We start from the raw sequence: 16,869 nt of genomic DNA on the forward strand, positions 1-16,869 counted from the left end.
ATATCTCATTATCCAATTCCTTGATTTTCTGTAAATATTCCTTCAAGGAGTCTCTCAATGAAGAAATACTATTGATATCACCTGCATCAGTAATGTTTTCAACCTTTTTTGACCAGTTAGTTATCACAGACTTAACCCCCCCTCCCCCCATCTCCTCTTTAATTCCTCCAGGTCAGACATCTTAGCCTATAATTTACCAACACCAAATACACAAGTTCTTAATTACTAAATGTGTACAAACAGCCAGTGCCAAAAAAATATATATATATCGCATTAGCAAATATATAATATTTAAAGGTTGGCTACAGTTCTTCAAATTAATCAATGGTAGATCACTACCAGTTATATATATGTGCCCTTCACTACACATACATATATACAGTGCACAACAGGGTTTTATTCCGAATTAAATTTCTCTTAAGTCCATAAACTTTAATCCTACTAATCCATTTCAGACTAAGCCAACACATGACATTCTAAAATGGCCACCACCATCAGCCGGTCACGTCTTTATCTCTATCGCCAAATATCACAACAATCTTAAAAATTTCATAAACCCTAACTATCCAACTCTCTGCTCTAAGAACCAATCACTGAGATCCTGGTCACGGCACCATTTTATTCCAACTCATTCAGAATAAGTAGAGTATTTCAAATTGTCGTGTTATCGTATAGCCTAAACGATTCGAAACATACTGACCTAATCGTAGCCTAAGTCTTATACTATGACACCTAGGTTACTTCGTTCTTATGATAGTTCAAATTGTGATTAAATCAGTGCATTGTGTTGTGTATATTAACTAAACAATGATATAAACTTACTGTTGGCACATTCAGTGTTCCTAGCTCAAAATACAGTAGTCAGATTGGCATGAGCACAATCTCTATTTCGTGACCCTTATCCAAAGCACATTCTCAGAAATTCTCCTTACATTTAGATATGCATATCTCCTGAAGGAAATTTTCGACTAAATGTATTTCAAGATGAAAAGGAATAAGTTTAAGTGTTTTTGCACCCAGGCACCAACAAGGTTTTCTGATTTTTGGCTGCATTTTCTTGAGTCCTTATAAAACGGAACCCCGTCGAACCACACTGAGCACAATCAAAGCTTTGAAGAGATCTGAAATTCTCCTTACATTTAGATATGCATATTTGACCGACAGTTTTCCTAAATGTACTTCAAGATAATAATTACGTGACAAACATTCTTGAGTCCTTATTACTCGAACCACACTGTATCAAAGTTGAAGAGACATTATTACATGTTTACCGACACAATTAAACACACCAGTAGTTAAGCAAACAGCCTTACAATTAAACACACGAAACAGCCAAGACAACGTTTTTCATTACTAAATACAAACACAACAAAACATAATATCCTTCTTCTACATAATACAGTCATGCCTCAAACTTACGCGGGGTTAGGTTCCGGAGCCCCTCGTGCAAGTTGAATTTTCGCTTAAGTTTGCATGGTCTTTAAAAATGCTTATAAATGTTTATTTCCAGAGTTGAAGTACTGAATATGACCCTAATCATGCTCCCAAAGTATTAAGTTAACATTTAAATGAACTAAAGTTAGTGTAATTTTATTTAAAATTTAGCTTATTACCCTTAAAAAAAAATACAATCAATGGTTGACATAAAAATTGAGCACTGCACAGTTTCATAATAGCCCATTTACAGCAGGTGTGTACGTATACTAATGTTACCCCTAATTCATGGGATGCCGTTTTCTTTTTCACTTAGAGTAAAAGTCATTTTCTTTGCGTCACAGTCATAACAGAGGTACAATTCAATAAAGTATCGAAAACATGTACATAATGTTCGTAGAAGGTAGTACAGTACAGGTAAAATTCAGTCAAAATTCAGTCAGTTTAAAATTATATACTGTACAGGTACAGTAATGACAGACAGAGAAATAATAAGTTGTAAAGATATGTTTGAGTGCTAACTACAAATGAGAGAGAGAGAGAGAGAGATACATACACATTAAAAATATTGGACTGTAATAAAAAAACACTAAGTATGGGTACTCACCAGTGATGAATGTTGATTTGAAGGTGATGATGAATAAGCTGTGCAGTCCGATGAATGTCGATGACTGCACAGCGTACTTGATGAGTTACAGCTCCTCAGAGCCCTCCTCTTCAGATAGAGGAAACTCTTCTGCCAGGACTACAGGTACTTTTGCTGGGGATTCTTCAGGTGGGGGTTCTTGCGAAGGTTTGGGTTGAAGAACCAAGTTATTTTGCTCTCTGCTGCTGTTTTTCATTGCCTGGTAGAGGGTTCTGTATGTCTCCATGGCTGAATCTATTGCATTTTTGTTTTCAGAGCATGTTCAAACCTGGATCCCACTCTTTATTTTGCACCTGCTGTTGTGCCCTCAGGATTATCCCAAATCATTTGAAAGACCTTCATCATCCTCTTGTTCTTGAGTTGTTTCTTCTTCCTCTTCACTTGGGTCAGCTCAAGTAAATCATCATCTGTCAGGGGGTCAGAGTGGGCATAGATGAGAGTGTTGACTTCTTCTTTGGTGCAATCAGTAAATCCTTCACCCCCAAGCAATTTTGCCAGTTTCACAGCCTTGTTAACAGCCCCATTGTGAATCTCCTCCAGCGAGAAGCCCTTGTAGTCATGGACTGCATCTGGCCACAGTTTTTTCCAGCATGCATTAAGTGTTTAATTTTTCATATCTTGGAGAGCAGATTGAATTATTGAAAGGCACGATGCTATTGTGAATGTCCTCCAATGTTCTTTCAAGGTGACGTCCTCCATCGCATCCATTACATTAACCAGGTGTTGCAGAGTGTTACGTGTGTAGAGGGCCTTAAATGCACGGATCACGCCTTGGTCCATAGGTTGTATGAGAGAGGTGGTGTTGGCAGGGAGGAATTCGATCTGCACACCACCATGCGACAGATCTGTGGGGTGCCCTCCAGCACTGTCCATGATCAGCAACACCTTAAATTCAAGGCCTAGGTTGGAAAGGTAAGTCTTCACTTCAGGGATGAAACACCGATGGAACCAGTCGGATGCTAAGACTTTGGTTATCCAGGCCTTGGGGTTATGCATCCAGTAGACAGGCAGGGTATTCTTATTTTTATTTTTGAGGGCCCTGGGGTTTGCAGACTTATAAATCAGGCCTGGTTTGAGCATGTGGCCGGCAGCATTCCCACACATGATGAGTGTGATTCTGTCTTTTTGCACCTTAAATCCAGGAGCTTTGGCCTCGTCCTTCATCAGGTATGTTTTTGATGGCATTCTCTTCCAGAATAGCCCAGTCTCATCCATGTTGAAGACCTGTTCAGGCCTGTATCCCATTTCCTGAATGATTCCTTTGAAGGTTTCTGGATAGCTCTCTGCTGCTTCTGTGTCAGCAGATACAGCCTCACCGTGCAACTTCACACTCCTGATGTTGAAACGCTTTGCAAACTTGTCAAACCACCCCCTGCTGGCCTGAAAACTTCCACGGTCTGGTGATGTTGATGTTCCTGGCTGCGGTTCTTCTGTACCCTCTTCGACAGTCTTATTATAAAGTTGCAAAGCCTTCTCCCGAATCACATTGCCCTGCAAGGGGATGTCTTTTTTACGGCAGTCTTTTATCCATAACGAAAGGGCAGATTCCATCTTCACAATGTTTGGATCTCTCTTGGTCAAAACCTGCTTCGCTTTATTGAGGTAGCTCTTGGAGACCATTTTCTGAATTTCCACCTCTTTCTTCTTTATAGAGCGTACAGAGCTCTCATTCATCCCCAATTGCCGCCCTATGCTTGAAGCAGTCTGACCAGATTTCAACATATCTAACACTAACTTTTTCTTCTATGGTCATCACCTTCCTCTGCTTCTTAGGAAGACTTAGGAGCTTTAGAAGGAGCGGGATGTTTAGGCATCTTGATGATTAAAAGTAAAAACACTGAAATACTTGAGCATACAATTTCTCACAACTGCACGAGATACGTACTAAGCGCGTTGTAACTGATGCTGAAGCATTCTAACAGTCAGCGAACTCTGGCCTGCTCTGTGATTTGGGGTTTCATAATAGTTAATTTACTACTGTATTTTGTACAGTAATACAGATGCACTAGCACTTTTCTTCGAGGTTAACAAAGTCATTTTCACAGAACGACACTAATACAACTCTGAGTTATGTCTCTGATATGTTCTAATATGCTAACGAATTCATTTTATCAAACGAGCGCGACTGAACAGCCTCATCTCCAGGTCATGTGAGGTAAGGCTTTGCAAATGGGTATAATACAGTAACTACTTCTTTTGTATCGTATTTATGTGCAAATATATAAATACAAATTTTCCATTCTGATTTTGCACCTAAAAACACGTAGACTTATAAAATAGTACTTCAAAAATTAAACACTTTCTGCAGGGGTATCATCTTTGAGAAGTGCAGTGGTTTTGTGAATGGGCATCACATCATTTTCAATTATTTTTATTTATTTATTTTTTATTTATTTTTTTTTTATTTTTATTTATTTATTTATTTTTATTTATTTATTTATTTTTATTTATTTATTTATTTTTATTTATTTATTTATTTTTATTTATTTATTTATTTTTATTTATTTATTTTTATTTATTTTTTTTTATTCTTGTAAAAGTACACCAACTGAACGTGCCATAATTATATGCACATACAGATTGCACCAGCACTTTTCTCTGGGGTTAACAAAGTAATTTTCAAAGAATGACACTTGTACAACTTTTAGTTACATCTCTGATATTACATTAACGAATTCATTTTATCAAACGAGCACGACTGAACAGCCTCATCTCGAGGTCATGTAAAGTCGTCCTAGTGACAAAGACTTTGCGTGGACATAATACATGTATGATATTTATGTACAAAAATATAAATATAAATTTTTCATATCGATTTTACAGTTAAAAGCATGAAAACTTATAAATGTACTGTACAAAACTGTACTTTAAACATTAAACAAGCATTTTCTGCAGTGTTGTCATCTTTGAAAAGTGCAGTAACTTTGCAAATCGGTATCACATCTTGTAAAAGTACACTAATTGAATGTGCTGAAATTAACTTTGCATCATATTTATGCATGTACAAAAATAAAAATAATACATTTTTCATACAGATTTGACATATAAAAGCATGAAATGCATTTGTCGTACAGATTTTACACATAAAAACATGAAAACTTATAAATTACTTCAAAAATTAAGCATAACCACTTCTGCAGGGTTTCTCAAGAATTTCACGTGTCTTTGAAAAAATCGCGTATGCCAATTAATTAGGTTCCAGTGAAAAGTTCATGTGTGTGTGAATTCGCGCAACTCGAATCATGTAAGATCGAGGTATAAATGTACAGTAGAACCCCGGTCCTCGACCGTACCAGAACTCGACACAATCGGATTTCGATGCAAAATGTCGAGTAAATTTTGCGTCGGAGCTCGAACAACAAGCTGGAATCCGATCCAATGAATCATATGATGTTTGTAAAAAAGTTTCGGTCAGCCGCCACTAGTTGGCGTTGTTGGTGGCATTCTTCCCACGCGTATTTAAAAGCGTTTAAAGCCCACACACGCTGCTGCTGTTGTTTGGGGAAGTACACACTTGTACAGGTATATCATCATTTTTTTTACTTTTTGCACTGAATTATCATCCAATCATGGGTCCCAATATGTTAGGGTATCATAATATTTATTGAAAGATGTTTTACAGTGATTTTGTACACTGTTCTAGTAGACTATGAAATTTACCATAAATACTGAACGTAAACAATGTTTATGTAATTAGTACTGCGATATGCCACCAGGTTTGGTGGTTTGGCTTGTTTACATCTGCTCATGCCACAAGCTGCCGAGTGCTGACGTAACTTAGGAAATTTTTTTAAATTTTATGATAACAGACATACAGTAATTCGGCTTATAAATACTGTATTATTAATTTAATTATAGGCTTGTTTTTCAGTATTATTATTAATAATAGTTTTTGTGTGTACCCATTACAGTATATTCTGGTAGTGCCTATAGGCTACCTAGCCTAGCCTATGGCACTGGGTCTACCATCGGTAATACGGCCGCATTGGTCGTAGGCCAATTTTTTTTTATACAGTATGCATTTAAAAATGTAAAAAGTGCTTCTGATATGGTAAGTTATTTAACTCTGAACTTATTTAATCAAAATTTGTGTAATGTTTTGTATAAAAAAGGCAAGGTTGGGGTAATGGCTGGTGGTCAGGAATGAATTAATCCATTTTCAGTTATTTTGTATGGGAGAAATTGATTCAGAATTCGACCAAGTCAAATCTTGACGCTCCTTCTGGAACGGATTAGCGTCGAGGGCCGGGTTTCTACTGTATGCTTTTCCACTTTACATAAATTCAAAGAGAATGCATAAAACTATATCACAACTTGCGGAACAGTACAATCTCTCTTGTCGAAGTTTCGACACTCGAGTTGTGTTGGTTAGGATTTGAGATATGTTTGTATGATGGTACTGTGTACTTCGTAACATTTGTTTGTATACAATTAATTGAACATGTTATTATTACGCTTTCCCTCGCAGAGAACTGTAAAGTAGGAGAGAATTGTGCTTAATGTTTTGGTTACGATGAGCTTTAGCAAAAGAAGAAGTTCTTGACAGCTGAGAACCGTGCTTTGTTACTTGCTTCGATAGCTCATACTAACAGCTCCCAGTAATGCTTGCCAGCTCCCGAGCTACTAGCTTGCCTGACGCCAACTGCAGAGCCTGGGTGCTATCGGGTGCTCGCTCGGCGCCAGTTTCTGAGTTCCTAGCACTAACTCTCTCTTACTGGTGGCCCTCTTGCCTTTTTTACCAACTTGCTCTCGCGCCTGGCTGCCTCGCTTCCTTCCCGTACCATTGCCAGCCTTGTGTCTGGGTTAACAAACATTATCTTGTAATAGTAGTGAAGTGTTGTGCAGTGGAGGAGGTGGCTACTTGTCCCTCGTTGCTCCCAGACAAAGGTCACTGTCAGACTCCCATGCACCAGGGAGGAGGCATACTGGAAGTCCAAGGGAGGCATGGGGTTTACACACAAGTAGTCGCCCCCTCAATCGAACCTGTTTCCGGTTCCAGATTTTGACAGACAGCCACTGGAAAGGCATCTTACTGGATGTTTAGTGAAGGGGTAGCTATCTGGCCCCTTGGATCTCCTAAATCCAGCCCCTGTCAGACTCCCATTTACCAGGGAGGAGGCATACTGAAGTCCATGGGAGTCCGGAGGGGTTTGACCCCGGGTAGTTGCCCCTCAGTTGAGCCTGCTGTCTGCAGGTGTCAATGGACAGCCTTTGGAAAGGCATCCTTAGAGATGTACTTTTGAAGTTTTGCTAGCCTTCAGTTAACTACGCTGCAAAACTTACAATTATGCTTTGCTAGCCATCGGACTTCTTCTCTGCAAAGCTGCCACTTAAGTACCAGACGCTCCTGGCTATACCACCACGTCACTACAGGTTAAGTGGAGCCCAGACCAGAGGCATGTGGAGTGTCAGTATTGGCGCCAGGCGGAACATAAGTGTCCGATAGCGCCCAAGCTCCCTATAGCACCAGAGCTCATCTTCATATAGAGCTTCCACCACCAGCTCTCATGCGTCTGGCCCAGGCCTACTAATGGCTGACACCAGTCTCTCTTTAGCTTGGTACCTGTCTCTTCTAAGAACAGACTGTTGTTCTTTTTTGAGCGCAATTTCCAATTGAATGCCTCTTCAAGTGGCCAACTCTAGTCTCCAATCATCGGGTGTCCTCCTTCAGTATCAGACTCCCTCCTTTGAGTACCATACAACCGCTCTCAGGTGGTTGTCTCTTTTCAGCCTGTGCCAGCTTTGTCTGAGTTCGAGACAGGCCGAATTGCTCCCTTTTGTGACATCAATTAGTGTCTCAAAGCACTGTCTTTTGCAGACAGACTTTTGTGTACAAATTTATGAGCTTGTTGAAGAAGGCTGTCACCTCTACAGGGAGTTGGGAGTCTGTCTTTGGTTTTTTAAGGCAGCAAGGCAAGTGTTTTTGTCCTTCCCTCCCTTTGATGCTTAGGCAGAATAGTCCTCCTGGTTGAAGTTCTTGTTAAGATTTTGAAGTATGGGTCTTTCTGGACTGACATCAGGAGCAGGGGCTAAAAGATAGGAGTCTCTCAAGTGTTGCCAAGGGACATTGCTTCGCAGCTACTTTCAGACGGCATATATCTTGGTCCATTTTTCCCTTTGGTATTACGATATCTTCCCTTGTGACCGTTCTTTTATGGAAACTTTTCTTGGGCTCCAGGCTGAAGGAAGCGCCATGAACCCTCTCTCTAGCGGCGCTCGTTCCTGAGTGCCTGATCATCTTCAGAGCTCCTGACTCCAGCTTTGTGGCGCCTGGCACTGAATCCCGAGCGCCCAACACCTATTTTAGAGAGCTCGACTCTTTCTAGCCATACTAGACTCTCACCATTAAACGCTTAGTTCCCTTTCACATTTTTTTATTTTTGTGTATTTATTTATATATTTATTTTTTAGAGCATTGTGTTGGACTGAGCAGAAGTCATCACTCCTGGTTTTGTTCAAGACCGTTGTTACCCATGGCCAGACTTTTGTGTATCTTAAGGACTTTCCAAGTTCCTGTAAGCATGTCAGATATTAACTTTTAACCAAGTACACCTCCACCTATGTTGTCAGTCTGTACGAGGAGTCATCGAGTCCATGCATGCCATTATCGCGCTAAGACGTCGATCCCACCCTGATGGCCATGTGTCCATGGCTGTCAGGTATCGACAGGGTGGGCAACTAGTCCATTTGGTTGTCTGCGTCTGCATGAGGTTCTACAAGTTTGTTCTCTTCCAGAGACCAACTGAACAGTCCTGTTGTCCATTCTCCAGAGCGCGATTGGGTGGAGTTCCTGGATATGAAGGATACTTCATTTCATGTCCACATACAAACTCTGAAAGACATCTCAGACCCATCTGCAAAACGGGGTCTTCCAGTGCGAGAATTTAGGCTTCGACATCTACAACATAGGACTTCTCTCAACTCCTCGCTCTGCTTTCTTTGCCTTTTTTTCTAACCATGAACTTCAGCCTGTCCCACAAGACCAGTAGCAACAAAGAATCATAACAGAACTCCGTTGTTTTTCCCAAAGACCTGGTTTTCATCGGACTTATGGTGGTATCTATCCAAATTTAAACTTGGAAGAAGTCCCTCATCATGAGACTAGTCTTAGACTGCTTCTCACTCCTTGCTCTAGTAGAGGGAGCCCATTTGGGGAACCAGGAAATTTCTGGGACGTGTCTGCGGGGGAACAAACCCTCATATGTATGCCAGAGAGCTGAGAGCCATTCACTTAAGGCTTCAGTTTTTCTCGACCCTCGCTCCCTCCTGTACTGCTGTTTTCCTTTAGACAAGATCACAGTCCTTACTTTTTTACATTAGCTCTCGCCACCAAGTGGCAAGAGGGTTTTTCTGTGGATGATGAATCGAGTTTTTTCCAGTCCAACTGGAATTTCTAGCAGTTGAACTGAGCTGTCAGAAAATCACTCTACTCTCGAGTGGACCTTGAATCCCCAGAACTGTTGGGTTATCTTCCTCTACAGGGCGGGCAGATCTTGACTGTCTGCCACCTTAAAGAAATCTTCTAGTCTGGGCAACAGATACCTTACAGCAAGACTGTTCTAACCTAGACCTCTAAGTTCTTCCACTGTTCGACATGGTCGAGGAAGGGCTGAACTTCTCAGGCTCATCAGAACATTACGACTTTCCTCGTAGCTCCGTACTTAACCATAATTTATGGTTCCCGAATTGCTACGGTCAATTGGTGGACTCTCCAAGAATCCTTCCACTATTCATTTCTTCTTGAACAATCTCACTTCAAGAGACACCAGATGGTGGGATGCTCTTACGCGGACAGGCTTTGGGCTGTCCGGGTGCTTGTCAGGAAGGAGAGGCTTTTTTTCAGAGGTGCTACAAGAGACATTTGAAAGATGCAGACATGATCTTCAAGCTCAGTCTACCAATCTTAAGTGAATGATGTTCCAGATCAGGTGTCTCAGACTATTGAGTTTCTTCTTCTGAAACACTTATGACTCATGGCAGCATTGCCTTTTATATCACAGAGGATATAGAATCTCTAATGTTCCTCTTTTTAGGGGTATCGAGTTATGTCTGACTCACTAACACAGTTTGCTCATTTATCTTGGGGGTTTTTAACCTAGAACGATGATGCTTTCATGACCTGGAACTGTTCTCTCCCTCTCAAGAACTGTCTTAACAGCTGGGGACAGTGCTCGGGGCTGCCAGGAGCACCCTCCAGCCCGAGCCTTTACCTCGTCTGACTTCCAGCTTGCCTGGTGCCAGCTCTGCCCTAGCACCTAGGAGTGCCCTCCAGCTCCCAACCGATTAGTTATGTGGTGTCCAGCCCAGCTGGCGCCACCTACATCCTGGTGCCAGCTTCCAATCGTCTGGCACCAAGTCTCTCCACATCCTTGGCTCTGGCAAAGAGTAGGAAGCTCTCTTTTATGTTGGAATTTTCAGGTATTACCTAAGCAGGATTGGAAGCACAGGGGGCCATTCATAACCTATAGTATTCTGGCAAGGACCCTTTTTTTGCCCTCTAAGAATGCATTGATCTTCTTGATGTATAGACTTGGTTTATGAGACCATTCTTAGTTTCAGAGCATTGGGCCTACTTTTAAGTGAAAGCTAAAGATGTCAGAACAACTTCTACCTCATGAGCCTTCATGCATGTATGTCCCTTATGTCCATTGTACAATCCACCTACTGGAATTGTAATCGAGTTTCGCTTCTCACCTTTTCAGAAAAGTTTAAACAGTTTTAAAATTTTTTTGCAGTACCTTGTAATAATTAGTAACTCGCTTGGTATCAGGGAAGGAAGCATAGGGTTTTCTCCTACTATCTCTTCACCTTGTAGTAATGTGCCGAGTTTTGTTAGAGCTTGGGGGGGCGGTTACAATGTACCTGGAGCACCCACCACTCTCAGTGGATGGGTCGTGGTCTTTATTTCAGTGCAGGTGACAGTGTTATCTGGTTGTTTTATTGTGGTACTCGCACCCAGGGCAAGGGCACTTTTTGAAGTTTTTGCTAACCTTCAGTTAACTCCTTCACTGCAAAGCTCCCACTTAAGTAGCAGACTCTCCTGGCTATACTGCCACGTTGCTACAGGTTAAGTTGAGCACCAACCAGAGACAGTTTTCTACTGCAGGCTTTGTTAACTAGTAAGGAACGACCAGCATTGTTTTCAGTGCTAGCAACTTTTCCTATTTCAAATTCATTACATGTCTTAATGTTTTGGAGTAGAGTATGTCCATGTATCCCACCTCCTGTCAATGAGGGAATCAGCTGTGTAATTATTTGGTAAGTTACTTGTGTAAAAATGACATTTTTATGTGTGATAAAGTTTTATATATACTTACCAAGTAATTACAGGGCAATTTCCTACCGCAGGCCCTCTTATGGAATATGAACTATAAACAGAATGAGATTTTCTGCTAAGTCGTTCCTGGTGGGCCGGACCAGTCATGTGCACTGAATTTTGAAATGTTACCCGAGAATTTTTTAATTTAAGCTGCTGTGCAAGAGGAAACTGTAGAGCTATGTAATTACTTGGTAAGTATATATAAAATATTATTTTATCATAAAAATGTCATTTTTTAAATACTTACCTTTCTGTTATTATCACCCCTGCAGCCTCCCCAGTCATGTGGACAGAGAAGAAACAGAATGGAAAACAACAAATGCTCAAACCAGCAGTTCACTGAAAGGGATGGGTTAATATGTGGTTCAAAGTAAATGATGTTGATAATATTTTAGTTTCACACTATTGTCCTCTTGCCTGATGCAGGAAATAAAGATATCATAATAAGAAGGTATTTAAAAAATAAACTTCATTATGAAGATTTCCATAATGTAATGCTGTGTTTTTTAATTTATATACATATGTTTTTTGCATGCAGGTTGTGTACTTACATCATATGCTCTCCAAGACTAACTTGAAGCAGGCAAATGTACTTTGGTGTTACAAAAAATCACTGGCATTTTCATCCCATCGTAAAAAGCGAATGAAACAGTTGCAAGCTAAAGTAAAGACTGGAGACCTAAGCGTGAATGAAGATGATCCATTTGAAATGTTTGTGTCAATGACAGAAATTCGATACTGTTACTACAAAGAGACACATAAAATACTTGGAAATACCTTCAAGATGTGTGTTTTGCAGGTAAGTGAATGTTTTTGGTGTCCATGCAGAAAAGTCATTTATTGTGCTTTACACATAGTAGAAACAAGAAATTAATGCTAATAAAATATGTAAAGTAAGTAAAATATTGGTAAATGCAGATGTATCAAGCTATTTTTACCCATGATTCATGGTGGAAACCTTAGTGTGCTGAGTGCTTTTCATTTTTGTGCAGTTAGAATTAGGTGTTGTGCATTTTTCTATCATTGATTTCTTAATATATATTATCAGTATATACAGTATACTGCTGCTGTGTATGATAAGTGTATTTCCAGAGTGTAAGGATCTGCACTTAATGGTGAATGTAAAATAGATGAACAATATATATATATAAATGGAACATTCTTTATCTGTGGGGTTCCATTTTGATTTTGATGATAACAGAAATTTTTATTTTTTGGCAGATTGTATAAGTTTGCGCCAAAAACAGACGATTTTTGTTATCAATGATTACTTTTCTATGTATCGATGTAAGTATTTTCCAATTGTTGGCAAACCGAGTTGACAAATGGAAAGTAGGTTTTCCAGTTGATGAAAATTACCATTTTGCCACTAGACAAGAACCATAAAACAAAATCGCTGTTAACTGTGGATACTCAGTTAACAGAAGATGTGTCTTATGACCATTAAGATATATAAATATATATTATATATATATATACTATAAAAATCTGGTTTTAATATTATATTATTGCTTAAAATTGGCTAAAAGAATCATATATTATATAAGAATTTAATATAATGATAAGTTATATATATGAAACTATAAACAGTACAATGAGTGGTGATATATATAAGATTGATGGAAATCAGTGGATGTAGAATACTGATTCATTCATTCATATTTTATAACCCCTAAAAAATATATATTGGATACAGAAATTAATATTATTTGGAGTGAATCTTACCTAAAGTTAGCTTTAGCTTCATGCCTTTGGTCAATCAACATTTTTAAAAAATCAAAATGTGCTTGGCTAACCTGCTCAGACTGTCACTGTAGTCATCTGTTTCCCATCAGATGGGAATAGTGTTTACATTCTTGTCTTATTTCTTCATGCTGACCAGGTGGTGAGATCAGCTTTAGTAACATTTTGGTGATTCTGGCTATTGTCTCCTGTATGGTATTGTGCTTGTTTCTGTTTTTGCTGTATGTCATCTACAGCAAGCAGTGTATGAAAGCATTATATATGTATAAAGATATAAAACTGAATGTTATATTTTATAAGATGATATATATATTTTAGGCAAGCTATATATGGCATGATGTGGTTTTATATGATATGTAGATTTTATATATGATCTGATGAAAGGATGGATGTAAATACATTTGTGTAGTATTGGAAGATGTTATAGGCAGATAATTTACATAGACAGTTATAGGACAGTCCCAGTTAATGGCACTCTTTCTTTAATATGATTTTATCTTCCAGTGTGGCTTCTCCATTAACGAAAATGTTAGCCTAGGTTAATTATCTCTCTCTCTCTGCTCCACCTTCTTTTGCTCCCTATTGGGTCAGGAGAAAAATGATAATTGACATATATTCTTTTATTAGTCAGGATTTCAATTGAAAATATTAGGGCAAAGATCCCCCCCCCCACCAAATTTTCAACCTTTTGGTTTCAGGTTTCACCCATTTTCAGTTAGAGAAGGTGTTAGAATCTTGGCATCTGTCTGTAGCCTAAAAAGGACAGCGTTGCTGTTGGTTGTCTCCTGCAACAGGGAACTAAGGCATATCTTTGGACCAAGGTTCTGTGCCCTTCAACACCTCTAATATACCATTTTTTCCAGTTTGGGTTCAGCTTCTGATATCTCCGGTGAGTTCGAGTTCATATATATATATATATTGCCCCCATTGTTATATATATGATATACCTTAAATATATAAATATAGCAGTTTCTATATATATATATATATAATATTATATATATATATCCATATATATATATATATATATATATATATATATATAGATGGTATAGTTATATATATATATAATATATTATGTTATATATATATAGTATATAGCTATATATAGTTCTATATATATATTATATCCCCCCATATATATATAGCGGATGATATATATATACCCAGTTTTATATATATTGTCTCATATTCATCATATATATATAAATATTATTCCTTATATATATATATGTTATTTATATATATATATTTACTTATATAGAGTATATATATATATGATAGCTCAGTTATATATTTCATATATATATACGGATGTATTCACTGTATATATATATATATATATATATATATATATATATCCCAACTATGCATGATTATTGGCAATTTTGTACATGAGGCAGATGCACACAGATCCCAATTGGGAAAATAAAAACGGGGTGTAGGTCTTTTCATTGCAGTGGGGGCTATTTTTCACCTGAACCAAATATGATATATATATATATTTCTTATATATATAGAAATATATATTTATGGGAACATGATATATATATATATATATATATATATATATATATCTGATGGTATATTGTATATATTTTATATAGTTATATATGGGATTTAGACAAAGGAAAAATCTATTTCTGAGGGAGAGTCCATTTCACCCAGTGAAATTCCTTTCTTGACAATTTCTAGGTATAAATATTGACCTTCTAAATATACCAGAGAAAAAGTTCCAGGAATGCTGGGGTTACTACCCCAGATCAAGCGATCTTCTTATACCAAGAATGTCCGGTCATGGATCAGTGGTGAGTGAATAAATCACAGCCACAGAATCACATTCAAAAACATCCCAATGGCAAAATCCCTCGAATTGCAGGAGAGCTATTACCAGCTCCCTCACTCACCCGCGGGCTTGACCCCAGCGCCATCTGAACTCATTCCAGTTTAGCACCACCCCAGGCTTGGCATGCCAAAGCAGGGGAAACCAGAAAATGGGATTTTCAGCGGGTGACACAGGGCCTCCCTCAGAAATAGATTTTTCCTTTGTCAAAATCCCGATTTTCTGAGTTATGGCGATGTGTCATTATCGTGAAATAGTAAAGGAGAATCATGCCAAGCCCCAAGATACAAAATAAACAAAAGGTGATCATGAACAAAAACACATGCTATGAACAAATTAGATTTAATATGGTATCTCAGCAAAGTTTAAGAGAAACAAATTACAGGTACATCTTAGTGGGTGGAACAAAAACACCCAACAATACAATGTCAAGACAGGTAAATATAAACTATACATAAGAGAAATACATAATAACCTTATACAATATCAAAATGTGGTTAGCACATATTTTGATTTTTTAAATGTAAAATAAAATAACACAAGATACCTCTAGGCTTAAATCTTAATACACAGCATAACAGAACACAATCATCAAGACAAACAATTTAATAATGGCTAATTTAGTTCATAAAAACAATGAGGAGCAAGGCAGTGAGGATTATATGAACCAGGAGAACAGGCAGAGAAATTAAATGAGGCAGGCAGGCGGGGGGGAAAGGATAAGGGTTTTGATAATTAAGGTGGGGATGACACTCCCCACAGCCACTGTAGAGAATTTCAGAGCTTTTGATTTTAGATAGTGGCGTTTAAACTTTAGAGGTGATTTCCATCCCGTATACTTTTCAGTAAGTTCAGCAAAATCCATATTATGAAAATAATTAGTAGAGGTAGCTGAGCATGGATATCATGAACCTTATGGAACTGAATGGTTGGCCTGTTTAATGAAATACAGAATTTGCTGTATTATAGCATTAGAAATGGAAAGAGTTCCACCTTTTTCCCTGATAAAAGAGGATCCTGTTGATACACTTGGAGTTCTTTTATTTAAGCCTTTAAGGTAAAGACTGGGACGGACCGGTCCTGTGGAAGAGACACCACCTTCCAGGGGACCACCTGTCCTGAGGGTCTTCATTTTTAGAGAGAAACCTATGATCAGGGAAATGGAGAACTTCTCCCGACGGGAGGAAATCAATGTGATCATCACCTCTAGAGAGAGCAGATAGCTCTGAGATTCTGGCACCTGAAGCTAAGCTAATCAGAAACAAGGTCTTCCTTAGCAGATCCAGATAAGAGCATTTGAGTTATCAATATCAGAGGCTAACTTTAGAACATCGTTTAGGAACCAGATAACAGAATGTGGGCGTGAGAACGGTCTCAGACGTGGCGCATGCTCTAGGGATGGAGGAAAAGTATGAATCTGTAAGGTCAATCTTAAAGCCATACAAAAATACTTTCTTCAAGGCTGATTTAGCAAAGGTAATAGTGGCGGAGCAAGAGCCTTTTCAAACAATGATCTAAAGAAGGTAACGCTAGGTTAGTAGTCATAGTCTGAGCTTCAGATGCCTTCTTAAAAAGGATGCTAATTTTTTACTGCAGAATCATATTGCATGAGAGTAGAATCTCTCTTATCGGATTCTAGAAACAGAACAAGGATCAGAAGGAAACCCTGAGAAGTTCCAGAACCTGCTCAATCCTAGGAGAGCTGGGTAACGAAGCATCAGAGCCCAGCAACGAGTCACCTGAAAATCAGCTCTGGGAGGGAGCGAATACCTCGACCAGGAAAGATCCACAACTCGGAGTGAAAGTCGGACACCGACATCACCCAACGCACGAGAAGAGATGACGAGAAGCTGGACCCAAAACAGGGTAGGGGAGGGGTGGGAC

General features: G+C 38.7%; 1 protein-coding gene across 5 annotated transcripts in view; it reads left to right on the plus strand.

Annotated features, from left to right (window-relative positions):
- The window catches only part of l(1)G0020 (RNA cytidine acetyltransferase l(1)G0020), an 803,858-nt gene that overhangs the window by 261,575 nt on the left and 525,414 nt on the right, over positions 1–16,869 (plus strand). For all 5 annotated transcript variants that reach the window (XM_067102059.1, XM_067102057.1, XM_067102060.1 and 2 more), the window contains one exon: positions 11,938–12,198. In XM_067102059.1, the coding sequence (XP_066958160.1) occupies positions 11,938–12,198 (261 nt within the window). The remainder of the gene's footprint in view (positions 1–11,937; positions 12,199–16,869) is intronic.

Source organism: Macrobrachium rosenbergii, chromosome 58 (assembly GCF_040412425.1).
Source record: "Macrobrachium rosenbergii isolate ZJJX-2024 chromosome 58, ASM4041242v1, whole genome shotgun sequence".
NCBI classification, from domain to species: domain Eukaryota; kingdom Metazoa; phylum Arthropoda; class Malacostraca; order Decapoda; family Palaemonidae; genus Macrobrachium; species Macrobrachium rosenbergii.